The sequence below is a fragment of the Penicillium soppii genome, assembly GCF_028829465.1.
Source record: "Penicillium soppii strain IBT 18220 chromosome Unknown utg000003l, whole genome shotgun sequence".
NCBI lineage: Eukaryota > Fungi > Ascomycota > Eurotiomycetes > Eurotiales > Aspergillaceae > Penicillium > Penicillium soppii.
In genome coordinates, this window is record NW_026643233.1 from 1,098,818 (window position 1) to 1,124,265 (window position 25,448).

General features: G+C 48.1%; 11 protein-coding genes across 11 annotated transcripts; 3 read left to right on the plus strand and 8 right to left on the minus strand.

Annotated features, from left to right (window-relative positions):
* Positions 1-242: 242 nt before the first annotated feature.
* On the plus strand, positions 243-1,609 carry N7529_002539 (uncharacterized protein; the record flags this gene model as incomplete). Its single annotated transcript, XM_057238067.1, has 4 exons — positions 243-584; positions 644-727; positions 793-1,532; positions 1,591-1,609. 4 exons carry the CDS (start codon positions 243-245, stop codon positions 1,607-1,609), a joined length of 1,185 nt encoding a protein of 394 aa, XP_057100678.1.
* A 144-nt stretch (positions 1,610-1,753) lies between these two features.
* Positions 1,754-3,095, minus strand: N7529_002540 (uncharacterized protein; the record flags this gene model as incomplete). The annotated part of the gene is made up of 5 exons (XM_057238068.1): positions 1,754-1,826; positions 1,886-2,234; positions 2,262-2,661; positions 2,726-2,809; positions 2,871-3,095. 5 exons carry the CDS (start codon positions 3,093-3,095, stop codon positions 1,754-1,756), a joined length of 1,131 nt encoding a protein of 376 aa, XP_057100679.1.
* Positions 3,096-3,427: 332 nt separating this feature from the next.
* On the plus strand, positions 3,428-4,907 carry N7529_002541 (Sodium/calcium exchanger membrane region; the record flags this gene model as incomplete). Its single annotated transcript, XM_057238069.1, has 4 exons — positions 3,428-3,868; positions 3,926-4,009; positions 4,062-4,780; positions 4,844-4,907. The coding sequence occupies 4 exons, from the start codon at positions 3,428-3,430 to the stop codon at positions 4,905-4,907; spliced, it is 1,308 nt and encodes a 435-aa protein (XP_057100680.1).
* Positions 4,908-5,828: 921 nt separating this feature from the next.
* On the minus strand, positions 5,829-6,080 carry N7529_002542 (uncharacterized protein; the record flags this gene model as incomplete). The annotated part of the gene is made up of 1 exon (XM_057238070.1): positions 5,829-6,080. The coding sequence occupies one exon, from the start codon at positions 6,078-6,080 to the stop codon at positions 5,829-5,831; it is 252 nt and encodes an 83-aa protein (XP_057100681.1).
* A 1,445-nt stretch (positions 6,081-7,525) lies between these two features.
* Positions 7,526-9,080, minus strand: N7529_002543 (uncharacterized protein; the record flags this gene model as incomplete). The annotated part of the gene is made up of 5 exons (XM_057238071.1): positions 7,526-7,695; positions 7,757-7,961; positions 8,018-8,640; positions 8,690-9,023; positions 9,072-9,080. 5 exons carry the CDS (start codon positions 9,078-9,080, stop codon positions 7,526-7,528), a joined length of 1,341 nt encoding a protein of 446 aa, XP_057100682.1.
* A 663-nt stretch (positions 9,081-9,743) lies between these two features.
* On the minus strand, positions 9,744-11,009 carry N7529_002544 (DUF92 domain-containing protein; the record flags this gene model as incomplete). The annotated part of the gene is made up of 4 exons (XM_057238072.1): positions 9,744-10,028; positions 10,090-10,450; positions 10,513-10,727; positions 10,824-11,009. 4 exons carry the CDS (start codon positions 11,007-11,009, stop codon positions 9,744-9,746), a joined length of 1,047 nt encoding a protein of 348 aa, XP_057100683.1.
* Positions 11,010-11,404: 395 nt separating this feature from the next.
* On the minus strand, positions 11,405-14,386 carry xlnR (putative C6 transcription factor; the record flags this gene model as incomplete). Its single annotated transcript, XM_057238073.1, has 2 exons — positions 11,405-13,896; positions 13,960-14,386. 2 exons carry the CDS (start codon positions 14,384-14,386, stop codon positions 11,405-11,407), a joined length of 2,919 nt encoding a protein of 972 aa, XP_057100684.1.
* A 1,362-nt stretch (positions 14,387-15,748) lies between these two features.
* N7529_002546 (DNA-directed RNA polymerase) lies at positions 15,749-19,801 on the minus strand (the record flags this gene model as incomplete). The annotated part of the gene is made up of 3 exons (XM_057238074.1): positions 15,749-18,048; positions 18,156-19,098; positions 19,154-19,801. 3 exons carry the CDS (start codon positions 19,799-19,801, stop codon positions 15,749-15,751), a joined length of 3,891 nt encoding a protein of 1,296 aa, XP_057100685.1.
* Positions 19,802-20,554: 753 nt separating this feature from the next.
* N7529_002547 (uncharacterized protein) lies at positions 20,555-21,660 on the minus strand (the record flags this gene model as incomplete). Its single annotated transcript, XM_057238075.1, has 3 exons — positions 20,555-20,770; positions 20,831-21,099; positions 21,174-21,660. 3 exons carry the CDS (start codon positions 21,658-21,660, stop codon positions 20,555-20,557), a joined length of 972 nt encoding a protein of 323 aa, XP_057100686.1.
* A 591-nt stretch (positions 21,661-22,251) lies between these two features.
* N7529_002548 (uncharacterized protein) lies at positions 22,252-22,599 on the plus strand (the record flags this gene model as incomplete). Its single annotated transcript, XM_057238076.1, has 1 exon — positions 22,252-22,599. The coding sequence occupies one exon, from the start codon at positions 22,252-22,254 to the stop codon at positions 22,597-22,599; it is 348 nt and encodes a 115-aa protein (XP_057100687.1).
* A 1,545-nt stretch (positions 22,600-24,144) lies between these two features.
* N7529_002549 (Alpha/beta hydrolase fold-3) lies at positions 24,145-25,275 on the minus strand (the record flags this gene model as incomplete). Its single annotated transcript, XM_057238077.1, has 1 exon — positions 24,145-25,275. One exon carries the CDS (start codon positions 25,273-25,275, stop codon positions 24,145-24,147), a length of 1,131 nt encoding a protein of 376 aa, XP_057100688.1.
* Positions 25,276-25,448: the final 173 nt, after the last annotated feature.

Sequence of the window (25,448 nt, forward strand, 5' to 3'; positions counted from 1 at the left end):
CAGATGACTGTTCACGCTAGTAATAGGGCTGTAAAATAACACCCATAAGGCTGAATACTGCAAAATATCAATTTATGTAACATTCGTGTAACTTTGTGTAAACTTCGTGTAAAGAAAACGTCAAAGTGTATCGTACTTGTTGAAACCCCATGGTTTGCCCGGTCGCATCCCACTTGAGCATCGGATCTCCCTTGGTTCGATTCATTGGTTCAAGGAACTTCTAAGCTTAGAATTTCAATATCATGCCCTCCCAACGAGATATGCAGGCTTCATGTCGCGAGCATCGCCAGCGCCAGCGACATCATATCGAAGAAAACCCGTGGACTCGAGTCCAGGCATGGATCAATATACCCGCCCAAGGACTCAACATCAGTCCTAATATACCAGTCATGATGCTACTTCCTCTCGCGGGTGCTGCGAAGCTTTTTCACTGGAACGCGACCGTAATTCTGGTCGTAAACATTGTCGCCATTATCTTCTTATCGGAGGCTATCTCAGTCTCCTCTGACAAACTCGCCGAACATTTAGGAGAGCTGCAGGGTGCTTTGCTCAGTGCGACCTTCGGGAACACCGTTGAACTGACTGTAAGTTGGAGCTTTCACTTGATCTTAGCCTTGGATATCGCCATGCTAATTGAAAACAGGCCGGGACTCTGGCTTTGGTGCATGGCGAGATCCCATTTGCGCAGTCTGTTATGGTTGGAAGTATTCTCTCAGATATTCTCCTAGTAAGTCTTGACTATGAGGGGATAGGTTGCGGGTTTCATTTCAGCGAACTAACTGAATCACCCAGATCTTTGGCGCTTGCCTCATCACAGCTTCTTACAACAAAGATGTTCTGGAATTCAACGGTGCCCTGGCGAAGACTCTGTCCTCATTGATGATGATCACAGCCGTGACAATGCTCCTTCCAACAGCTCTATACTCAACATTCCCAGTATCTGAGATCGATGATAGAGTCCTATCCTTCTCAAGGGGAACGGCAGTAGTACTTCTCATTCTCTACGCCGGCTATCTCTACTTCTACCTCGGAACCCACAAACATCTTTTCCTGTCGAGCGATAGCGAGTCGAGTGACGATGAAGATGCCGCAAGCTCCATACCCCAGAACAAAGCTAGCCTTGCTTCATCAATTATCCGGCTTACGACAGCCGTCGCGGCTACAATTTTTTGCACCGAGCTGCTCATAGAAAGTACTGGAGACATGGCGCAAACGCTCGGTGTTTCTGAGGTATTCATCGCAATTGTCTTTATTCCAATTGCGAGTAATAGTACTGAGGGTGTGACTGTTATTGCGTCATCTAAGACGGGCGATACCGACTCTGCTATCCGGGTCATCATCGATAGCCTTTTGCAGATTGGCCTATTTGTCATTCCGTTTTTGGTAATTGTTGGCTGGTGCATTGCACAGCCGATGACTCTTTTCTTTGACTCGTTTCAGACAATTTCTATGTTCCTCGCCATTCTGGTGGTGAACCATCTTCTCAGAGATGGCCAGTATGCATATATTCATGGTGCCATGCTCCTAGCTTTGTAAGTTTCATCCCCGTTCTCGCTGACCTCAGGTGAGATGCCTATACTAACACTCTAGTAAAGATACGCTGGCTTAGTTGCTGCATTTTACACGCGCTAGAGTCACACCTCTTTCGGTTCAGTTTAGAAATTTTAACATTTTATCGCGTGCTTCGTGTCATAGATTCAGGTTGCTATAGAAGCAACTTGGTTTGTTAAGTTGTATTCATGAAACAAGGAATCTAAGACCCCACAAAGCTTATATTAGCTGGAACCTCGGGCCGGACAAAGAATGAGACCATGATGATAAAATACCTAGATTAAGATAAGCCCCGATGAACCCCAATATTCATGGAAGGAGAAGACAAACTTACGTTCCAATCAGCATCAATCCCTCAAAGTAATTGCTTCGCCCATCAGAAATAAGGTAGGTCATAACAACAACACTCAGCAAAAGTGTGGTTGCCTCAAAGCCATCAAACTGCAGAACAAGCGGCGTCTCAAATACCCAACCAATAAGAACCAGAAGCGGAGCAATGAGCATCGTAATCCGCAAGACAGTGTTAATTACTGCCCTAATCCCAAGCTCAACTTGACCATATGACCTAGATCCCGTCATAATGGAACCATATTTGACAGAGTTTCCAAGCAGGGGAATGAGAGTGACAGCCAAGAAAGATTGATTTGCCCCCGTAATAGCGGCGAGTCCACTTAAACTGCTTACTATGTTATGAGTGCATACCAGCGCACACCCAGTTGCAGCAAGTAATATCAATGTCGCAGGGCCCTTCTCAATATAAGGACTGGCTATCTGAGCATCGATGATTTGACTCTGGCGATGTTGATGGTGGTTGCGGGGGTGATCCCGTTGGCTGAATGGGGTGCTGGCAAACATGCTCGCGTGGGTACTGAGGCGAAAGAAGAGGAATGTGATGAGGAGAGCGATCAGAACCACGGCTGTTACACGCTGGGTGAAGAGTATTTGGTCTGCTGGGGTGGTTTTGGAGGAGGGGAACACGTCCGTTATCGTGGGGATAGCGAGCAGAATGAAGACGACCATCATTAAGGAAGAGAGGACTGTTGTGAGGTGACGATCGAAACGCAACCGCTTCTGGTCGTATCCGGAGTAGAAGAGAGTGCCGCCTAGTACCTGGATGGTGGTTTTCATATCAGAACGAAGCGCTTGACGGCCATTTTCTGATGATGCAACTCACCAGTAGTAGGTTGCTGAGCACACTGCCGAGGATCACAGATTGTGAGACATGTGGTCGTTTCTGGGCGATCGCATTTATCCCGATCTAAGGGCGAAGAGATGGAAATTAGCTCACGTTCGGGCGGGAGATAGAACCGGGGTGTTACCATCAATTCCACGGAGTTGCCCAAAGTTGACTTTAATAACTCATTGACGGCTCGCATCCCATCCACGGATAGAGCATCAACTGATCGGTTAATCCATGATCCTAGCGGTATTAGAGCGATGGTGTTGAATATGAAAATCGCAGCACTGTTCAACTTCAAAGCTCCTGATGCGATACCGACGAGGGGCACCAGAACCGAGAAGCCACGATAATTTTGGACTGCCATGATTGGAACGTTGGCAAACATATAATGAAGATGAAGCCGAGAGAAGGGTAATCGAATCACCCCCATATCTCTCCAGTGCCGCGGGCAAATTGAGGCTCGGTGTTTTGTTGAAATACATGATACCATACCTGTATTACATATACTTGTACGTACTATATCTGCACGTTTAGCGCTTGCACTTGGGACACGTCGAAATCTTCCAATTGAATTGGTACATTAGTACTGTATTACAGAGATGGGTAGGGCTCCAGTGCCTGCCTAGCTGTGGAGAAATACATCATCTCTCCCAAAGCCAATCTTTGCGGTCATTTTTCTCACTCCTTCCCGACACCATGGATACTCCTCACCCACGACTGCGAAAGTCAACCAAAATTGGCCCAGAGGACATGGCTCAGAATTTATCTGAGAATAAAGCATTGAGACGTGGGCAAGAGGACCAAGATCAAACTGGAGAACAAGCAAAGCCTGCGGAGATGTGCACTGCAAACGACTCTCACTTCAAACACCCTGGGCTCCTAGGCAACTCTGTTTTACGTGTTTTCAAAAGTACCCTAGGATGCAGTTACACAAATTTGCTTCTCCCGTTTGTATTTTTGGGGATGACGGCAGGGAGTCAAGGATGGGATGATTCTATCGCTTTTGTTTTCAATTTCCTGGCTATCCTTCCTCTCGCCGCATTACTGTCCTTCGCCACAGAGGAATTGGCTAAGAGTGTGGGACAAACGGTCGGGGGTTTGATCAATGCAACATTTGGAAACGCGGTTGAGATGATCGTAAGTAATCGGACTTTTGGTCCTATTTCGAGTGGGGAAGCTAATGGTGTTGGTTAGGTGGGAATTACGGCTGTTCGGCAGGGACAAATTAATATTGTCCAATCTAGTATGGTTGGAAGTATCCTTTCAGGAAACCTTCTGGTAAGTTTTGTTCTTGAGGTGTACCTCTTCGTTTTATTTACCCATGAGTTAGATCCTAGGTGTGTCATTGTTCTGTGGCGGCTATGCAAAAGATGCCGTGACATTCAATGTCGACGTCAGTGGTATCCTGTCTTCCTTGATGGTTGTTTCTTCGGCAACACTCATTATTCCATCTGTACTTTATTCAACCATATCGTCCAAGTCCCACGACGTGGAAGCTAGCGTGTTGAGTCTCTCTCGTGCCGCCTCCGTGGTGCTACTTATTTTCTACCTGGTCTATCTCTATTTCCAACTGAAAAGCCACTCCGAGCTTTTCGTTGATGACGAGTCAGAGGAGGCGGAAGATCAAGTCTTAGGACCTTGGCCGGCTAGCATTATCTTGATCCTTGCAACACTGGGCGTGACTGTATGCTCTGATCGTTTGGTCGACAGCGTGGATGGCTTCGTGGACAAGTGGCATGTGAGCCGCGCTTTTATTGGCCTGATCGTGGTTCCCATCGTTGGAAATGCAGGAGAATTCAACACGGTGATCAATTCTTCGATCAAGGGGAACATGGACCTTGCGATTGGCGTGGTTGTGGGCAGCACTTTACAGATCGCACTGTTCGTCAGTCCGTTCCTAGTCATGTGTGGCTTGGTGATCGGACAACCGATGTCTCTACGATATAGTCCTTTTGAGACTGTGGTCTTTTTTCTATCAGTGATAGTGATGGACTGTTTGATTCGCGGGGGTCGGTCAAATTATTACGAAGGGTCTTTACTGGTTGGAACGTGAGTATATATTTTACCCATGACTTTTATTCAATTGCCTCTCTTACTGACGTTTTCTGCTAGATATTTGATCATCGCAATCGCGTTTTTTGTTCATCCGGATGCAGTAGATGCTCCCCTGGTCTGAGATTAATTGGGAATTATGATACAGATTTACAGATACTAGTTACAAATTGTTACAGACCTTTTATCTTTGGATACCATGAGAATTTTATTTTACTAGGAAGCAAAGTGACGTAGATCAGCAGGGGGCGTTGAATCGGGCCCTTTTATCATGCACTAGTGACCAGGAATGTAGGGATTGGGGTCATCAACGGTGGAGTCACCTCGTAGGGCTGAATCTTGGCGCTAAAGGTGAGCATATAATCATTTTACATCCATTAATGTAGGTAAAGTGGGGTTCGTTAATTTAAACAGGTTAACTATGGTGTTGCTGATTTATGTCTATGATATGAGGAGCAAAAATCTGCACATACAGGCTCATCGCTCGACGGTTGATTTTACGAAAAGCTTGAAATTCCACATTTCAGGCAGCAGGATTACTCACACGAAGCTAGACTGCTAATTAATATAGGATAAAGCCACTATCAGAGCTCGGTTGTGATTCGTCCACCGCAACTGGGATCAATGCAGCCCTACTACCCATGACCCTAGGTTGAAAGGAGATCTAGGTCTCACAGGTAAAAGACGTTACATGTCAAGCAGTTCATTGGCTACGCTGGTCTGAAAGAGCCCGCTCACTTCTAGCTAAATGAAAATGTGATGAGGTTGTGGCAATCCCCCGTGTAGTACGGAGTACAGGTTTCAGAGATGAGTCTTAGACAACATAAAGCCTTGTGCAATGAATGATTGCTCAGAACCATATATCCAAATATCAAACAACCTCTATACAATTCTCTGTGACATAACTGTAAGAAGAAAAAAATCAAACAAGCAAGTTATGGATTGAGAAATCTTTGGTCAGGTGAAAAGATCTTTAGTGTCTCCATAATTAGCGATTATCGCACTGTGCGCCTGGGGATACATCGTTACCAAAAGTGTGTGTTCTTCAAGGCTGTCCGTTTCCGATCCCTTGTTCCATCGCTCCTGGCGTCTTGGCATATACTGGGGCAGGTTGTTGCACAGGGGTGTAAGGCATCCATTGCTGTATAGGGGGTGCCTGGAAAGAATCCTCAAGCTCTTTCTCTTTCCTCTTGCGATCTCGGCGCATTTTGATAGCGAGAACCACAACGACGGAGAGGACAATGACGAGAACAATTGGAATGAGAATTGCCTTAAGCAAAAGTTTGATGAGGCCCATTATGAGAAACAGGCTGTTTGATCACCGTAAAGAATGGTATAACAGTAAAGAATAACACTAAGGATGACAAGTATAGTATTTAGATTGACTGAACGAGGGAAATAAGTTGAAGAGGTGGCTTACGATATTTTTATATCCCGATCAAAGCATGAACAGTACTTGTGATGATAGACAGGGGCACTAGCTCTGTGCGACGAAGCCTTGTTGTATTAACAACATGAGAGTCTAGGCTACAATTTGAGCGCTTAATAATTGTATTTGGTTGGTGAACAGAATGGAGTGTGTTTGGATTTTGTATGGGGACACACGGTTAAGGCTTTGCTACTGGCTAACTTTGATCCCACCAACTTTAATAGAATGAACAGGCCCCATCAGCCTTACACTGGGCACTGCGATTGTGATTGATCGTACATGACTGAAGCTTTCACATCAAGTTGCAAGACATGGTGAGTTTATTAGTAAGATCTATAACTGGATGATCTGTTAGGGCTGCGCCGATTTTGGTGTCACATTGGAGAACTCTGGCAGATTAAGCGGCGAATTCCCTTGAATACAATTCTTTGTTCACTTGCCAAATCCATAATTACCAATATACCTGCTGATGCTAATTGAACATATCTAGCATTAATTCCTTCGATATCACAATCAAACCACGGCCAAAAAGGTCCATAGTGTTAGTAACTTTATAGAAAAGCCCACATCCAGCTAATTGGGAGGTATTGACTTGAATGATTGAATGAACAAAGTGAAACTTTTGATTTAATTCCAAACTGCAGCTTCCAAGGTTAAACTGATTCAAAAGAGCCGAGGTTCCGCTCAAGTTAGGCTACCTGTAAGTTGGCGCGCTCAATTCGCCGAACAGGTTTGCGCCAATAGCCCGAATATGTAGGACTCGATAACAACATGTAGGACCCGACGACGACGAACGACCAACGGGGAAGCGGGCCTTCGAAGCATGCATGGAAAATAATGACGGTCAATATTGACTGCACAAATGTTGTTGCAAGCAAGAAAGATCACATCAAGTGAAACCAAGGTAGGGGAGGTGGCAGAGATGAGGACGAGGAAAGAGAGAAATGACAGAAAACAAATGGAGGTGAGATGCATTCCATGGCCTTAGTTACTGGAAAGTTGATATGTTCGGGCTTTCTACAGGCCATGTAGCCTGTTGTAGTCTATAGGAATGGGCCGACACAGCACTCTTTCCAAACCAGCCTCCTTTTCTCGTGGGGAGATCGTGTGATCCCAGCTCTGGGGCTTGGTCTCGAGTTTTTGCTTCGGTTGACTGAAGCACTCACATAATAACACGCTATCGGTTAGATTGGAACATTGTAATGTAAAATTGATGTATTGAAAGTGAAAGCCTTATTACTTAGATCTGAAACAAGTCACCCCACTATTGGGACAAAGCCCCCAGGGTCATTTGATGAGATCAGCTAGTAGACCTAGAAAGTCACATGCTCAAGTGCATCGCGACGCAAGATTTCAGCATCTTCGGGCAACAGAAACCCATTCACAACCTGTCGATAAATGGCGTCAGCTGCCTGGCGTCGAAAGTTTGCCAGCGATTTGTAGATCTCCAGCATCTGGGTGGGCGTAAAGGCAACATCTTTTCCTTAAGGCGAGAGAACTTTAGCAAAGACAATTTTCGCACAACCTGACAGCAATCTGCATACCATTGAACCAATGCGGCCGGTCCTTGGGGGAATCATTGATAGTCCTCGCAACCGGCACGTCTGTATGAACAGTTCGAACGCCACCGATGGCAGTCTCAAAAATGTCCCGCTCAATTTCCTCGGATGAATCGATAGTAGCGATGAGAGCACTGCGGGGGGATCTCGGACTGCGCTTATCCATCTCGCCATCGAATCGAAAATAGCGCTGTACAGGAAAGGAGCACCGAATGTAGTCCACGGAGTAGTACCTAGAAGATTGACACCCGATAGGCGCTTCAACTCAGCTAGCGAAATGTATCGAGACTCCCGATGAGGCAATCCCGGAACTTCATAAAGCCGAAAGGCACCGCTGTCGAAGCGACGGTGCGGAATAGGCTCTTCAACTGTTCCGTAAAGGTTCTTGGTCCACAGGATATCTTGTTCTCCGAAAACTTCAATGATCTTGGCATTAGGCATATCGAGAAGCGCAGGGCCACCGTCGGACTGGCATGGCATGTATCCTTCGAATGGGACGTGTCCACCAGGCAGATGCAGATGCGATGAATCAATAATGAAATTCCGGACCACGTCTCCAGATTGGCAATGGCCACAGAGAATGATGCCCATTGCGCAAATTTCCATGTTCCCATTTCTCAGACCATGCGATGCGGCGGTGAGAATTTCAGGAGACTGTGAAGTTGCAACGGACCATTTGGTCTTGAAGTCCCCGTAGTTGTCCAAGTACTCCTCGTTGGATATGTTGCCGATGCGGGGAAGGGGCTTCATGAAATCATCCAAGGGTGGGCACGGTTTGAAGTGCATTTCTTTGTAGCGATCCGGATCAAGCCTCTTGGTCTGGTCAATAGCGGCTGGACCCTGCGAATCCACTCCCAACCAGGCATGGCCTTCTCGACGATTAGTCCAAATATCAGACAACATAGAAAGATAACTTACCATTTCGCATAATCCACCGATCTATCAACCGCCATACGGTTGTTCCGCCCCACAGATGAGCAGGCTCCTCAATGACGAGACCAGAAAACCTCAACGGATCCGCGGGACGTCGAAGCAGAACACGGGTGCAGTATGATGATCTAGCAGCAACACCAGACATGAGGTACTCTCTCTGTTCATACCCATAGGTAGCAAGCAACTCAGATTGATCAGGCTCATACGTAATGGTCTTCGATGCTTCAGTCTCATGGAGAAACTGGAAAGTCGGCTCTACAACGCGGAAGAGAGGCCTCTTGCGCGTGCGGAAAGCCATGATGAACACTGATTTCTCATTCTATGAATGTAAGTAACTTGTCAGTATCTTTATTTTAGGCTACCTAACCGTGAACATGTTCGAGTACAGGAATGCATGATAGACTCACAAAGTAGGGCCAATGATGCCACGTGATCACGCGTTTCGCGTTAAGTTGGGCGGTTGGCGAGGAGGAGAGGAACCCTGGAGAAGAGACAGGCAAGAAGAGGCGGCCACACACGCCACTTCTTCTATTAAACCCCATGCAAAAAGGAAAAAGCCTTTTTCTATGATCTATGGGCTATTGTAAACAGGCTCAAATAGTCTTTCAAAAGACCTCTCAAAAGACTATAACAAAGAGCCTATAACATATAAGGGAAAAATGCCCAAAGATGAACAATTATCACCTACACATGTATAGATAGAGAAGTTATATCTAGAAACAATGTATCTTATCATCTCACGCTACATATTGAAGGTAGACATGACTACAAAGACACCCGGATAATCATCATGAATGGACATATGCTATTCATGTTAGACAAAGAGGTTGCCAAACTTTCTATGCTGAGAGATTTAGGTATCTTGATCAAATTGTCAAATAACATCATCAACCAACCAAATTGTAAACGGGAGAATTTGTTCTCTTGCGTCCATTAAATCATATCAAGAAGAGACCTGAGATTAGCAAATGCAGATAGGAACATATCATCTGCTGGTTAAGGTATGTCTAGGTCCTGAAATCGCTGTGAATGTATCAGTCTACACCACCAGATCGGTGACATCAAGCCCCCAGAACCACTGTGCAATTCCCATTGCACCGACACTCATTGTTACAGCCATAAGGAGGTTTACTCCATTGTTATCAAGCCAGTCATGACCAGTCTCAACACGCCGGCTCTCATGGATTCCACCGTGCGGATCTGATGTGCCTAAAATTTGGCTGCCACGTGAGATGGCGGTACCTTGAACATTTGTAGTACCGGTAGATTCGGCAGTTTTCCCAGCAGCATCAACTGGCTTGCCAGTTGAGGGATGGACGAGAACCTAATTTGACAATTTAGAGCTTGTCGCCTAATTATGCCCGGCATATTATCCTGAGACTTACCTTTCTACCACCGTTCCCTTCGACAATCTTACCGCTTCTCTTGTCAACAACACTAGCCTGTAGAATCCCACCAAGAATGCTGTCAAGCACACTGCCCAATGTTCCCCAAGCAGTCATGGCGAAGGTCCAAAGCGCACGCTCTTTAATGCTTGCGCTGGCACAAAATGGAAGAACTGCAGCAGACGTGGCGGAGACAATAAATGATCCGAGAAGACCAGCTCCCAGACCAGTGGCGGTGACACCGCCATTTGTTCCAGGCGGTACTTGACGGAGGTTTAGCGAGGTGATGAGGCGGGGTTTGGATTTCGAGAGAATCCCGAGCTCGGAGGAGAAAGTGTCTGCGGCAACAGCAGCGTAGTTTCTATGAAGTAGAACTTGATTAGCAGCCATACAAAACAAACAAAGAGCGTGGAAGTCGCATACGCTACGATTCCAACCATTAGGATATCAGCCGTATTCTGACCGAGCGAGAAGCATGATTCCGCGCCTGATGTTTTCGCCAGGACAAGCGCATGGGCCACGGACAACACAGTTGCGACGATGGAATTTGCCAGTACTTGTATGTGGTTTCGGGGACCCTCACTGCCCTCTGCACCGGTTGCCGAGAGTGTCAAGCGAGACTTGACTTCGTGTTTCACCTATGGTCACCGAAATACGTCAGTCACGTCAACGACAGATTTTATCTCAAGACTGAGATATTTTGCACACAAGTGGTCATAATAGTGGTTTCATACCCTTGTGACCTTCGTTCCGCCGAAATAGAATACCGCCAGCAGCGCGAAAGGGGCCGACCACGGGTGGAATGCGTGTGCGGAGCCAGAGCATCCCGCAACAACGAGGCCGAGCGGGGTAAGGGATTTGCGAGTCCAGGCTCGGTATACGAGCGCGACGACCAAGGGAATTCCAATATAGGGTTTCATTGTGGTCAGCTGGCAACCATGAGGACCTTTTGTGATTGTCGTGAGGTGTTGAAGCTGAAGCGGTGAATCTAACGATAGGAGCTGGAGCTAGAGCTAGAATAGGCATCATCACATGACAGATATTTTGTATAGATCTACGGATTTGGCCTCAAACAAATCCAAACAGTGTTCAATGTGAATCAACAAAGGTTAAACAAATTATATAATTGGGTACTGTATGTGCCGAGTCATTATTTAGACACCAAAAAAACTGTGCGCCTTTACGCTCGTCGGGGTATGTCCAAAATCCAATCAGTAATATACAGGTCGCATTACACCAGAAGTAACCAAGATGAGAGAGATACGGGGAGCTCCAGGAAGAAACCAACGACATGCCGTGCGTATACTCGGCAATCCTAAAGTGCAAGGCCACTACCATCGCCGCTCCAGCGATAAAGGGCAAGCACCTCACGCCTGCGTTGCTGCTGCTCGCCAAAGTCTTCTGGAACGCGGCCTCGGACTTGAGCCAGAGCTGAGCGCATTACCTTGCGGAAGGTTCGCTGGGAAGGATCAGTTAGCTCGGGTTCATATGGAATCATGTCGGGGCGGATGCTTACCTGGTATTCAGTGTTCAAGGTCACGACACAAGCTTCATGCGCTCGCACAATTGTTTCGCAAGCCCTCACAACACTGGGACTAGCGTCTCCTTGCAGTTTGTCCGCGGTCAAGAGTAACAAGAAGCTACCCTGCAGGAGGTATATGCCAAAGAAGAATGGCATGAAGCTCAGATCAGGGTCGTATTCCAATATATCCGAGGCTGCCTCAGCGGAGCTGACTGCATGACCCATGGCGGTAATGAAGGATTCCGAGGAAATCCAGAGGTCATTGTCATCGAGCAAATTGATCGGATCCCACTTTCCAGCCAGCAGAACATGGAGAACGTGCATTATGTGAGTGCCATATGCGACCACCATTCTCGTATGGACGATAGACTCGCTAACATGCGACCCTACCGTGCTACTTGACCGACCAGATGGGCTCATATGATTGACATTGGAGCCCTCCATGACTGTGTCAGGCTCGGCAGTTCCTAGGGCCAAGGAGCTGGTATATCGGGCCTCAAATTCTTTCAGGCTCTGCGCATACACGTCGAGCTGTCGACTAATCTCAATTGCTTGGCTTTCCCACTCACCGCTGTTGCGGAAGTGAAGACCAAAACGTGGGTGATTGCGAGCATGTTGAAGATCCACGATTTCACCAAGAATAGACATCAAAGGTAAGAAATAACCAAACATGCTATGGCCGGTGCACTCGAAGGACGGACCGGCACGGCGATAGCTAACAGATGAGAAGTCGCCAGCTTGCCAGATGTCATCGTTCATCGGCTGTAACAATCCTTCACATTCTTTATCTAGAAGAGTCAAGGGGCGATTATAGCAAAGCGCCAGATGGCGGTCCGTTGCATATAACAACCACCAAATTCGACGCCGCTCCTCACGTTCTTCTTCTGTGAGATTAATGGCGGAGTTGCCCGGGCCATGGCCCATAAGTGATTGCGGTTGTCTCTTGTTTCCATTGACATCAATGTCTCCGTCCCCCTCCATTTCGCCGTCTTGGCGGTTTGTCGCGTTAGGTGGCAACTCGCGGCCCAGCTTGAGCTCTCGAGCAAGGGACCATGCGGCTGTCCACCAGCGCATACTGGCGGCTTTGTATTCACTGGCGGAGACGACAGTCGCTAAATGTACATATGTAGCGACGTCATCAACCGCACCAGTAGCGCTGCTTTGTGCGCCCAATTGATCCATTGAGACACCGAAACCACCAAGAGCAACACCATTGATCACCATATTAGCTGGATAGTTCGGAGATGCCTCTCCGGTTGCAGGTCCATGGATCAGCGGCCGGAGTAAGCCAATCGACAATTCCAGCAGCTTTTGGCAGACTCGACCACGAGCTGAGGGAGGTGATGTCAAGAATGCGGCTTCGCTTGTTTGGGCAGCAACCCAAAGCATACTGGCAAGAAGACCGGGGCTGCACGAGCGGGGTTTTGTGGGGTGAAGGAACGACTGCTTGCGGAAGACGTAGCCAACCACATATGGCGATGAGGGGGAAAGATGTGAAGAGGAGGAACTGGTGAAGTAGACGTCAAGAAGATCACAAGCAAGGGACTGGGGGATTATAGACACAATATGGGGAAGCACTGGCTGCAAGACAGGGTATCTCAATGAAGTGGCGAAAGGAGGCATGCTGAAGGAGGGGAAGTTGGCGGGGGAGGGTGAAGGCAATGGCAACCAGCTGGGTGACTGGGCTGGAGGAGAGAAGCCCATGAAGGAGGCTGATGGGTTGTCCGCTGAGTTTCCAATTCGGAACTGGTTCATAGAGGTCGGGTTTGGATCTTGCGTATTCATCAACGAGTACGAGCCATCATTATACCCAGAGGAGAAGCTCTGGGCATGAAGTATTGAACCGGGCGATCGAGGGTTCCCATTTGAATTTTGCATCATCTGTATAGAGCGCATGTCCGGCACAGACATTGGGGGTCGATGAGATTCCTGGAGCGCTGCGTAGTTGCTAAATGGCATGCCCGCCATTGTGGAGCTCATATGTTGCTGAGAGGGCGCCTGGCCGGATGCTGGATTTTGTCGCATTGTAGATATTCCAGCTACTTCTGTGTTATGTGATCGGGCCTGCGCCCCCTCTGTCAAAGTGCGCGCGGCGTCAAAAGCAGGGTCATAATGATCGTTAGATTCGTGTAGAGCTGGTCCATTTGAATTATGTCCCGTTGTACGTGGCGAAAGATCGTTGGGGCCGATATCGCTATCGTTATTGCCGGCAGCAGCTATATCCTTTTTCGACGCTTTGCCACGCTTCTTGCGCTCGCGGGCGTACTCACAGCTGAGTCCAAATTCTGAAATCCATTAGTCGAACCGCGACGCGACAAAAAAAAAAAAAAACATTGAAGGAACCATACCAACACAGTGCGCACATGGGTTCTGCCCATCACACTTGGTACGCAATTGGTTACACTGGTCGCACGCCCGGCTAATTCTCCGACGGACCGGAGTTGCAGACGAGTTCTTGCGAATGGAGGAGCGCGCCTCCGCAAGTGAATCGCGCGACTGAGAGTCCCTCAAAGAGGAACTGGAACCGCGTTGATCACTGTAGAGTGAATGTTGAGTGTGTTGGGGCGGCTTACTATCGGCGAGAGAGGTGCCGTGGTCGGTCGGGGTATTCGCAGCAGCACCGGCTTCCCTTGCTAACTGCAGTTGTTCCAGCGCATACTGCGACCCCTCCGCAAGCGTGTCTAACCCGGGGGTTTGGGATTGTGTCATTCGTTTAGATTGAGACGAAAAAGGAGAGTAAGAGTTCGCGAAGGACTGGAGGGAGGTCATCGACATTCTTCTCCCAGGAGGTGGGACAGGACTACGGCGACATAGAGAGGCGAGATAGATCGGCAGAATCTTAAATTTCTCCTGTCGTCTTGGGCACCAGAAAAATGTTGCGCAAGGTAGAAACAAGTTACAGCGGCATTGCAGGTGCAATGACCCCAGACTTTCGGAGGCGACTTTTTTTTTTCTCCCTGAGGCGGAGCGGAGCCGAGGACCCAAAAGCTTCACACAAAAAGTGCAAAAAATGATAGAACGAGGGTCAGTGGGAATGTAAAACGAATACAAGAAATGCTTGAAGATCACAAAAATCCGAAATACGAAGATCTGGGGAAGTTGTCAAGTTACAAAAAGGCGGGGGAATGGCACGTGTTCGGAGTCAGGGTAGTTTTGTCTATATCCCCTTCAAAAGTTCCCCAGCTACAAAGCATACTGCTTTCTCACTCTATGCTTCGAGTCCTTAATCCTTGTCTTCTTTTAATATGTTTCTTTCCTCCACCAACCCCATTAATCCATTTGACCACACTTATTTCGTCGCTGCAGAGGTTTTTGTTTCTCGCTTATATCCGGCAGTATTACCCTTTTCGCCCTACCCTCCCTCTACTTAGGTACTCCCTCTACTTAGGTAGACCCCAACCGGCTATCTATACCAGGAACATCTCGCCTTGACCCCCGTATTTCAATTGGAAAAGCGGACCTGGAGCGGAAGACAGTCGGAGCTGAACCCCTCAAAACGTCTCGGTGCCTTACCCCGGTCTTGGCCAGGGGTCGGGCCAAGTTTGTGCATATAACATGCCGGCAAAGCAGCCGGGGTTCTAAATGCCGGCTGCAGACTCTTTAACCGACCGAGCATTATGTGACGTTATGATGGAGCTAGCAACGCACCAAAGCGGCTAGATCCGTGTCAGACTATCGAGACCTGCTCTGTATTTTGCCTAAATAGGGATTTGGACCCTGGTCCGGTTATATACATACATGTAGTTTAGAGTTTCCTTTCAAACTGCTACAGACCAGTCAAATATGTGACATAGCACATAACCATCACATCGCACATACATATGAAGCTAACTAAACAGGGATGGGTAAATCCTCGGACGAAAGGGAACTGTGAAAGTCTGGAAATCATATTTGTACATCGCTAGTATATGCATAATTATTCTTTTTTTCTTCTCCGTCCTCAATGCACTCATCTCCTCCAAAATATGTGTAATATACAAGATGCAAATGAGAAAATATACAGGAAATTACAAGTCAGCTAGATGTATCCGGGAGTGGCTCTTCCAGAGCACCCCGAATTGGGCTAAACAAAAATGGCAAGGTATGCAATAACGCCAGCGAAATGCGGTTGGGACTCTCAGGATGATGCTGAGAGCCTCACGAGAAGAAGTATTCACTCTCGCGAATTCGGGTGAGATCCCAGTCACCCTTTTTAGGGACTGGGCGGAAGTTGAGGGGCATCCAGAGCCATGTGGTGAACTCGCGCTTGGTCTTTTTCTTGGGTTCCTCGGTTGCCTCGGTTGCCTCGATCGTCTCAGAAGGCCCGGAAGGATCTTCATCCAGATATTCCCCTAAGACGGAGGATAGGTCGTTACGAAGGGATTTTTCATCAAACATGTCGAGATCACCAACGAGGGTGTCGACGGCCGGGTCGGTAATGTCAACTACACCTGCCGCTGGGGTCCGTTCGACTGCAGGGACATCATCTGGGATGTGACCAATTGAGTTCTGACCCATTGTTTTGAAGAGGGTCAAGTCGTCGTCTTTGCCACCCATTTCTTCGAAAATACTGGCGGGCGTCACCATCGAACGACCCTCGGCCTGATCTTCTGGGTCTGACGAGTTGAGAAGAGTTTGTCGTTGATGTTCACGGATCAATTCTTGAAGCTTTGGGATCTTTTTGACACTAGCACGGTGTCCTGCGACGGCCTTGCCAATTTTAGAATTGCGGCTGACTCTGGCCAAAAACAGATTCTTGCCATATCGTACTTTGAATTCAGCGCCAAGACGCCCGACAACATCATCAGAATGCATACGAACGAATGCGTCTCGAAGGATGCAATTCATCTGATCAATGTCGGCAGCATGGGTCCAGAAGGAGTCATGGACGGCAGAGAAGGTCAAACCCGCTTCATGGCACGCATTGGCGGACAAGATCATGTGCGTGGCATCGAGAGAGTGAATAAAGTTGGGAGGAAACGCCTGGAGCTGTTTGCGCTTTTGAACCACATCATCAGAGCTGGGATCGAGAATGTTGATATCCTGTAAACTAGTCTGAACACGGCGCGCTCTTCGAGTTCGATATGGCTGGACGACGGGGAGACCCAGTGGTGTGGTCCAAATCACAGTTGACCTGAAAGCTTTCTCTGGGTCGAGATTCTTGGTAGACGTTGTGGTGCTTGACCGTGAGTTGGGTGCCAATGCTTGTTTGGTGAGTTCTTCCACCTGCTCTGGGGTGACGGATTGGGTAATGCGATGAGCACAATCACCAAGCCAATACTGAATCTCATGGGCTCCATTGAACATAGTTCCAAGGGCACCGAAAATTTGTTTAGCGATATAAGTGGAACACTGGTTTCTTTCAATGGGAGTCAAGTGAGGAAGGTAATCGATCAGCTGTCTTTTGACTTGTCTCGTCGCTCCCAAAAAGGTCACACCGTAGACATTAGTCATGACTGTCTGTTTGACAATCTTTCTGGTGACTCTCCCATCAAGGAGCACGGCTAGCTCATGGCCGTTGGCTGCATCTTTTGCAATTGCTTCTTTGACAAAGTCGCAGACACCAGTATAAACGTCAGAGGGGCGATCGGAAGGTTCCAGATTGACCTGCTGGGCACCAACCGAGTCACCACCAAGAGCTGCGTAGTGTTGAAGACCATTGCACGAGCCATCTTGGTGAATTGGAAGGTGAGAGACATATTCAGTGGGGTCGGGCAGAAGCATGGCATTGCGAAGCTCGTTACAAGCTGCCAAAAGCTGCCATGGATCTTCGGCCTGAAGCCACCACCGCCGTCCATGCAGTCCATGATTAGCGGAGTCAAGAACATCGTCCAGGTGGTCCATGGTGAACTGTGCTCGCTCGGACATGCTTGCTTTATCGAAACCATAAAGATTGGCAACTTGAATCTTCAACCAGCGCAAGCCAGCCGCGCCAAGAGGCTTGCCCTTATCGAAAAGTAGCAATCCTCTGGCATTATCAGCGCCCATCTGATTGAGGTACGGAGGAAGTGGGTATGCTCTCCCGCGGAAATCCATGTTATGGGGCAGATAAAAGACCTCCTTCCGGAAAGATCGTGCAACCTCGAGCTGAAAATTTTGGAAACATCGCACAGAGTGGAATCCGGAACGGATGTTCTCAATCTCACGCACCCTTCGGTTCCATGCCGACTGTGTGGCAAAGTCTGCGTCCTGGTCTGGCTGTGCAGGATGTGGCAGATCTGGCTCAACGGGCGCAAGTTTTGCAATCGGCCCTCCGTCATTCCATGCTTCAAGCATCACGTCAAAAACAGCCTTATTGATTCTCCAACCAGTGGAACCCAGTACGTCGAGTCCGGCACGAATCTCTTTCAAGCCATCGTCCTTCAAAGCAGCCTTGAGGTAGGCTGGTTGGAGGAGTTCACCAGGCGTAGAACGAACAAGATTGTTCTCGTAGATATGATATCCTCCAGTCCGTGCCCCTGTCCATGGTTTAGGTTTAGAGACCATAGGCAGGTGACGAGCCACCACCTCGGGGGAGGCTCCCTTGCAACCATTTCAACAATGCTGGGGTGCAGATGAATGAGACCGGCGCGTCTTCCAAAATGAATCTGATATGAGTGCGAAAATGCCGGTTGCATGCTGAGGTCCTTCTTTTTGGTTAAAGGGTCCTCTGTACGAACAGGGGTTTTGCCAACTTCAAACAACATGCTCATCAAAACGCTACCAACCCTGACCTGAACACGGGAGCCCCAAAGAACAGAGTCATCTTCGGTGGACATCTTTTCAACAAGTGCTCTCCATCGCGAGCGGCCGTCTTTGTCCTTACGGTTCGCCAGAGTTTGTTTGACAGCCTTGAGTCGCTGCGGGTCCATGGCTTTGGTCTTTTTCAAGAATCTGTCGGCGATGAGTTCGTCCTGCAATTCTCTTCCTAACGCGCTCGCAATGGCAGAGACCTTGATTCCCTTGGTCATTCCTTGGCGACTGAAAACGGACAGCGTACTCAAAACAGTAAGCGCAGCTAACCGGTCTGGATCAAGAACCTTCAAAAAGACGCCGTATTCACAGCGATCCCTCTGTTCAACACTCACCACCCGGGTCGTCATTGCCTCTTCGTAAAGCTCTATCTCCGTTTTGATTCGTGCAACAAGATCTGTGTGCCATTGACTCATAATAGAACCAAGCTTCTTCTCGTCGGAAGAGATGTTCAATCCGGCCTTTTGTCTCTTATCATTCTCCACACGCCATCTTTCAAGAGCGGAGGTAAGACTATCTGCTTCAAGTTTGCGTTGTCTCAGTTCGGCATGTAGTGCCTTTGCTTCCTCCTCGGTGCCTTCAAAATCGCGAGGAAAGGGCACGTCGGCGTTCCCGGAGAAGAGAGACAATGATTCTCTCAAAGACGACAGGCCCATTCCCCTTTGATCGGCAGGGTTTACCATGGGGATATCCTCGAGGACAGCGGGCGCTTCACTGACGGGTTCCGTCAAGTCCACATACTTCGAAAGCAAGTCCAACATATCGGAAGAGCAAATCTTCGATTTGAACATTAGCATAGCTGTAACACTGAGAACCGGAAGTCAATCTTACCTTAGACAATTCACCAACATCGGAGTCTTCAAGAACCTCAATACCGACGAGCTCTTCCTCTACTTCGGCGTTTTGAGCAAGTTCCCAATAACGGCGCACAGTTCGATCGCGCTTGGACCCATGAAGCATGCGCAGCGCCATTCGGATCATGATTGCAAAAGTGATTGCATCCGGCGTCACACCTCCAGCTGGCATGTCGACTTCGAACCACTTCTGCAGTGGGAGGACCATTGTTTGATCCCGCGTTAAAACCATATGTGCCACCATTTCCTTCATGTAGCGGTTATGGAGAGACAGAAACTCCTGGGATCCAGGCGGGTGGTAATGGCCAAGGCGTGTAATCAATGAAGCAGCTCGGTCGAATTGGCCAATTTTCAAAGAAACATCGAGGTTGGCTCTCATCTCTGTCTCATCACCACCGATACCATGTCTCCGGCGAAAGATCTTTGATTCGGACTGGGGTTTCGAGTCAAGAATGACTAAAGACGATGTATTGAGACTCTCGTAGGGCGTTTGCATAAATTGATCGTAAGAATCCGTGTGGTGCGTTTCGATAGGAGACTGGTCAGCAGCCGTCGCAAGACGGCGTTCTGATTGCGAATATGGCTTGCGAGGACGGTCGAGGATGGAATGACCCAATGAGTTCATCAGTGGGCTTCGGTTATTTGAATATGACTGAAGGCGTGTTGTCGGTAAGGGCACCGACGCTCGGAGAGCCTGAGCTCTCCGCAAGTGAAGGAAAGCATTTTTTTGGCGAGCCACACGCGACAGCATGGTGCATGGGTGTGTTCTTCGAATCCGGAGATCGAAGATTCAGGATATAAGGTGAAGATAACGGTTGGAAGAAGAGGTATTAAGACAGTATTATATGATGATTAGAGGCGAATTTTTGAAGAGCGAAAAAGATCCAGAAAACACAACACCGCAATGATAGGGAAGATGGAATTTAATCAATGCGATGTTTCGAAGGTGAGATCTGAATGATTGCTACTTCCGCGCGCTATAGTGCAACCCTCAACCGAAAACCAAAAAAAGGAGGGAAATGAAACAACAGGTCGAAGGAGAAGGGGATTTATCGATCTTCTCGACACGAAGCGGAGATCGAGCGCGAAAAACCGAGTAAATTCACGTGACTTTCACCTATCTCTTATCGTGATTGGCCGATTGGCTTTATGAGTGGCAAAATCTGAGCTGTACGTACTAAGCCCTTTACACTTTCCACCTGCATCCTCAAGTGCCAGATGTATCATGTTTGGATGATGATCTTGTGGCCTCAATTATGTTCGAATAGTAGACTAGATATACTCCGCACCTAGGTACATATCTAGTGTATATAATCAAAGTCAGGTAGATGCTCAGCTTTCGCTAGAAATTCGGTTCATTTAATGCACATAGAAGGTATCATTGATCGTTTCCGCCGTGTCCTTGGGCCGCTCGTTGCCTCTGTCGATTCTCTTTCATGGCCCATCCAGTCAGGTCAGGGCGTGCAGGATCGATCCTTGGAGCGCTCATTCTATCCAGATACTCTTCTGAATCCATTTTTGCTTCCAGCGACGGAAGTTGATCTGTATTTTCATGCAGCATGAAGCTTTCATATGTCCACCATGCATCCTCGGTCTAAAGCCAAAGCTGGTTAGTCAACCAATCATCAGTCACTCGCGTAATGTATAACCGTACCTCAGCATCAATCCATTCGTACTGTTTCCATTTTTCTTCTTGCATTTGCTTCAAAAGATCCAGATTACCGGCATTCGTAGCCGCTTCGCCATCTTCAGCAGCCTTGACCTTAATATCGATTGCGCGAGCCTCGGTCTCGGCAGGGCGTTCTTCGTCGTCCTTTTTAGCACGGGAGCCTTTGGCTTTTGGCATTTCGTCCAAAGCATCCAGGTGGTGAAGTTGAGGCTGGAATTGGATCACCGATGAGACCGGGGATAGATGTAGATTGTCTGGAAAACGGGTGGTTAGCGGATATTGCCAGGAAGCCTCTTCTTGCCGAGGTGGTTGCGCAAGATCAACTTACTATCTTTGAAAGCGGCTAGCATGTACACTGGATCGCCTTCCTCTGCAGGCTTTATCCGACCTGCCAAGGCCTGTGTTCGCATCAATGCGTTGGAATCCACAACCCTCTTATTCTCCAGGATTTCCACGTCGCCGCCCGCTTCCATTTTAACTCTGCCTCCTGAGGCTGCAGCTCCACTGCCGGCGGTGAATCCACCTGCCATGCCATAAGCGCCACCATCGCGCGCAGAACGGCTCTTTTTTATTGCCTCGCCGTAGCGCAAGCCCTTGTTCACATCGTAATTGGCACGGGTGCTGAGAGGAACCTCAACCTCCACTAGCCCAGTGCGCGGTTTCATCCTAAGCTGGACTGGGCGTTGGTGATTGCTCTCGTTGTAAGGAAGGTCGACATTTCGATCGAGATATTGGAAGACATAGCGAGAGATCTCCGAGTCAGTGAGGAAGACATCGTAGGAGGCGACGACAGGATCTTCTTCGGAAGAAGACATGGTATGTTGAAATGGAGCTCCAAGGTTCAAATGTTGACACAAAGGAAAGAAGCTGCAAGAATTAAAGATAGACTAAGCATATACTAGCTTGGCAACTTTTTTTATCGAAGTTCAACAAGGTGGGGCCGCGATATCCTGTATGATTAGTCACCCGCAAGGGGTAGGTATTTATCTAGTTTGCTCGCACTTCAGCTTCCTCTTTCTTCTTTTTTTGTCCTCGGGGATCATTGAATTGTGCCAAGAGAGCTACCATGCTATCCTCCCTCTTATAGCACAGTTCTTTTTTGACGTTGAGGCCATTCTTGTCTCCGTCAAACCTTCCTAGCGTGAGAGACGCACCCTGCTCAAATTCTTCTCCCTTCGACACATCGAGACCAATCTATTCTCCCATCCTCACAGCGACCTGTCATGGCTTGAGAGCATCGTGATCGCTCGCGCCAGACCTCTGTAACGGTTTGAGTTACAGGAGAGCCAGGAAACGAGGGAGGAACTGCTCCGTCCTCCTCGAATCCTGATGAATTGCTGTTCCTTTTAATTAAGGCAACCAGCTGGACACATTCTCGACATTAGCCGCAGCAAGGATCGCTACCAATGGCTAGTCGAATTGAACGCTTTGGACGTCAAGGCCCGCCCAGAGGGGCAGGCGGATTCGCCCTAACGGGGCCTTTTCGGTCTCGGTTACACAGAACACGGTCAGAATTGACCAATGCAAACCTGGTCACGATTGACCAAAATGAACACGGTCACAATGACCATGAAGGAGGGGCTCAATACCCTTATCCAATGAACCATCCCACCCACCGGCATTTTGATGATGTACGGACTTTCATGCAAGTGAAGGCCAATGCTATGGAACGCCTGCCTCAAGAAGAGTCTTCGAGGAGACATTTCATGTCTGGTCGGGTGGAGTTGGGCGGATGGTGCGATCTCGATTGGTGAAGAAATTTGGGTTCGAGCAGGATTTAAATCAGCTAGCCGCCTCTCAGAACTGCACAATGGGTTCTGCCTGTCAATTGAATGAGTCGTTCGGCTACACCTTTTCTCTCCCAATGTCTGTAATATGTCAACGTACGTCGTAACATAAAACTTCAACGAATGGCCATGTTCTAAAACGATGGTTGAGCTTTTTTTACCTTCTTGGCGACCTTAACCTTTTTTTTCAATTTTGAGACTAATAGAAGAGCAGTCATGGTATATGAGGCTAAGCATGAGCAGAGAAGGGGGAGAGTAGCCAAATCACGCTTGTAATTCCTGGGAAATAAAATTTTTCTAACCATTTGTCATATATTGATGTCGCCCGACCTCAAAATTCAAGTAGGAAATCCGCAAAATTGGCTCCGATGCCTAGAACAGAGATATCACACATGTGTATCGGTCAGCTGAACAATGTGACTGATAACGAAAGTAAACAGCTTGGAATGTTCTCCAGTTAAATATATTCTTCGTGTATCTCAAAGAGTAATGGCAGCGAGGCAGGCTTTAACGAAACACATCCAGCCCTCTATCCACTGTGAGCTTTGTGTGATTTTTGCAACACATCAAGATATCCACGCTTGCCCGATTTAGCTTCCTTCGCCATGTCCGAGTATTCGCACTTTTGGTCTCGATATTGCGTACAAGACGTGCGCTACGCTCAGGGTTTCTGCACAATCTCCTCACCGTAGTCTCTAAGCAAAAAATACACAGTCGAGAAGCTGCATACCTGAAGCGATCCCCAAAGCAAAATTGAGTAATGAGGCCCACCACAGTGATCGCAAGCAGAAGGCTCGCTATGACGACGACCATAAAAGAGCATTCATTATGGCCTCCGTGAGCTGCATCCATTGCCTTGTTGTAGTTGGTAGAAGCGTGAGTTTTCCTCGCCATTAGATGCAAGGCTGGACCGTAAAGCTGTACCCAGTGGCAGTGGGGTTTTTGGTACCGACGTTGTGTTGAGGTTTCGAGAGGCTTTTCAGCCCTTACTGCCTGTAAACATACTGAGGATTGATTTGAAGTAAGCCATTAATTACTGTGTTGGGCCAATGTGCCAAAGGTCGTGGAGCTTGGATGTCTCAGTCCGCGCTGCAGTTCATTTCGCGTCGTGGTGTAACTTTGTGTATCTGATGCAGCCGAGGATAAGAGTTTCGACCTTCAATGCAGATGAGTTGGGATAAGTCGCTTTGAGAGGTTGGAAGTTGAAGGTTGAGAGAAAAGGGAGTCAGTAAGGCGAGGAAGTTGAGGACAGAAAGGGGAAAGAGTCGGTGAAGATGCTGGGGTATCAACCTCATGATCACAGAAGCAAACAAACTCGCCCCGCAACCTTTGAAACCCCGATTTGGAAGGAAGATGTTGAGCAGGAATCCTTAGATTTTCGATGATTGATATACTAGGGCTTACATCACTCGAATGTCACTTCTACGGTACAAAGAAGACGTCACAGATATCAATTTATTCGGTTCTAGATAGCAAGATATTACCCATTTATATACAAGCCATCATAAGCCATCATTGACGCTCAAAAGCCACACAAGGAACTTCACTATCATCCGAGGCACCAAGCACCTGAGACAAAAAGTTCCCAGCCTTAGAAGCACACTGGTCAGCCTCCTTTTGAAAGCCCATGAGCCAAGCCACCATCAAAATATCATGTGGCAACATCTCATGCACAAAGAACTTAACTCTCTCCTCATTCTGCTGCAATTTCCCCAAATACCTCGCCAGCCGATCATGCTCTTGACACATAACCTCCCTGCCACCCGAAACAATGAGTATCGGCGAAGGCAACACAAAAGGATGCCATATAGGCGCCAGATAACCCTCATTTTCACGACTAAGTTCAATATTCCCGATAATTTGTTTCGCACCCCACGCCGCAAATGAGGCCGGAATATAATCCGTCTGCGTGTTCGGGATATTATCCCAAAGCCTCTGCTTGAGGGCACCAGGGACATCGCACCACGGCGAGAAGAGCCAGCAGCATGTTGGTGGGGGCAGGACTGTTTCATCGTCGTAGTCTGCTATGTAGCGTAGGAGACTGAGAGCTAGGTGGCCACCTGCGCTGTCGCCACTGATGACGATGCGATTGGTTGGGAAGTGCAGTGTGTGTATGAGGTACGAGTACGCAGCGATGGCGTCTTGAAGCTGAGCTGGGAAGCGAGTGGCGCGGTTTCTGGCGAGACGGTATTGGAGACTAAAGATGTGGCTTGTCGGGGTGTTTTCTAGGAGGCTGTTCGCGAGGTGTTTGGAGGACGATGTGCGGCCATCGCCGATGATGTAGGATCCGCCGTGGAAGTGAAGGATGACGTGCTTGTCTTGGTTGGTTGTTGTGTTGTATTGGTAAAGCGATGGGAACCAGGTGCCAGCTATGGTTTCTGGATGGATTTTGTCGTGCACTGTGATGCCTGTGTATAGATCTGTCGGGGCAGGTTCTATTGTAACGAAGAGGTCTCCTTCCCAGCATGGTTTGAGCGACAGCGATGACTTTGGCTTCAAGCGCAAAGCTACGTATACACTTAAACAGGCTTTCATCAAGGCACCTGTTAATGCTTGACGATATGACCAGTCTCGGTCCTGACGAAACTCGCGGCGTATATAGAGTAGTGGCACGAAAGGCGCCGATATAATAGATGATACCATCATAGATCGTGTAAAATAATGACTATATTGTCGAGATAGGATTGTGAATTTGATCTCCCAATGACTTGTGAGGGCTTAGAAGACTTGAGTAAGAAAGGTTAGAATAGAAGGTTGTGATGTCAACCCAGCATCAACTTTGCCGCCCTGAATTCCATGGGTTTGATGCATCAATA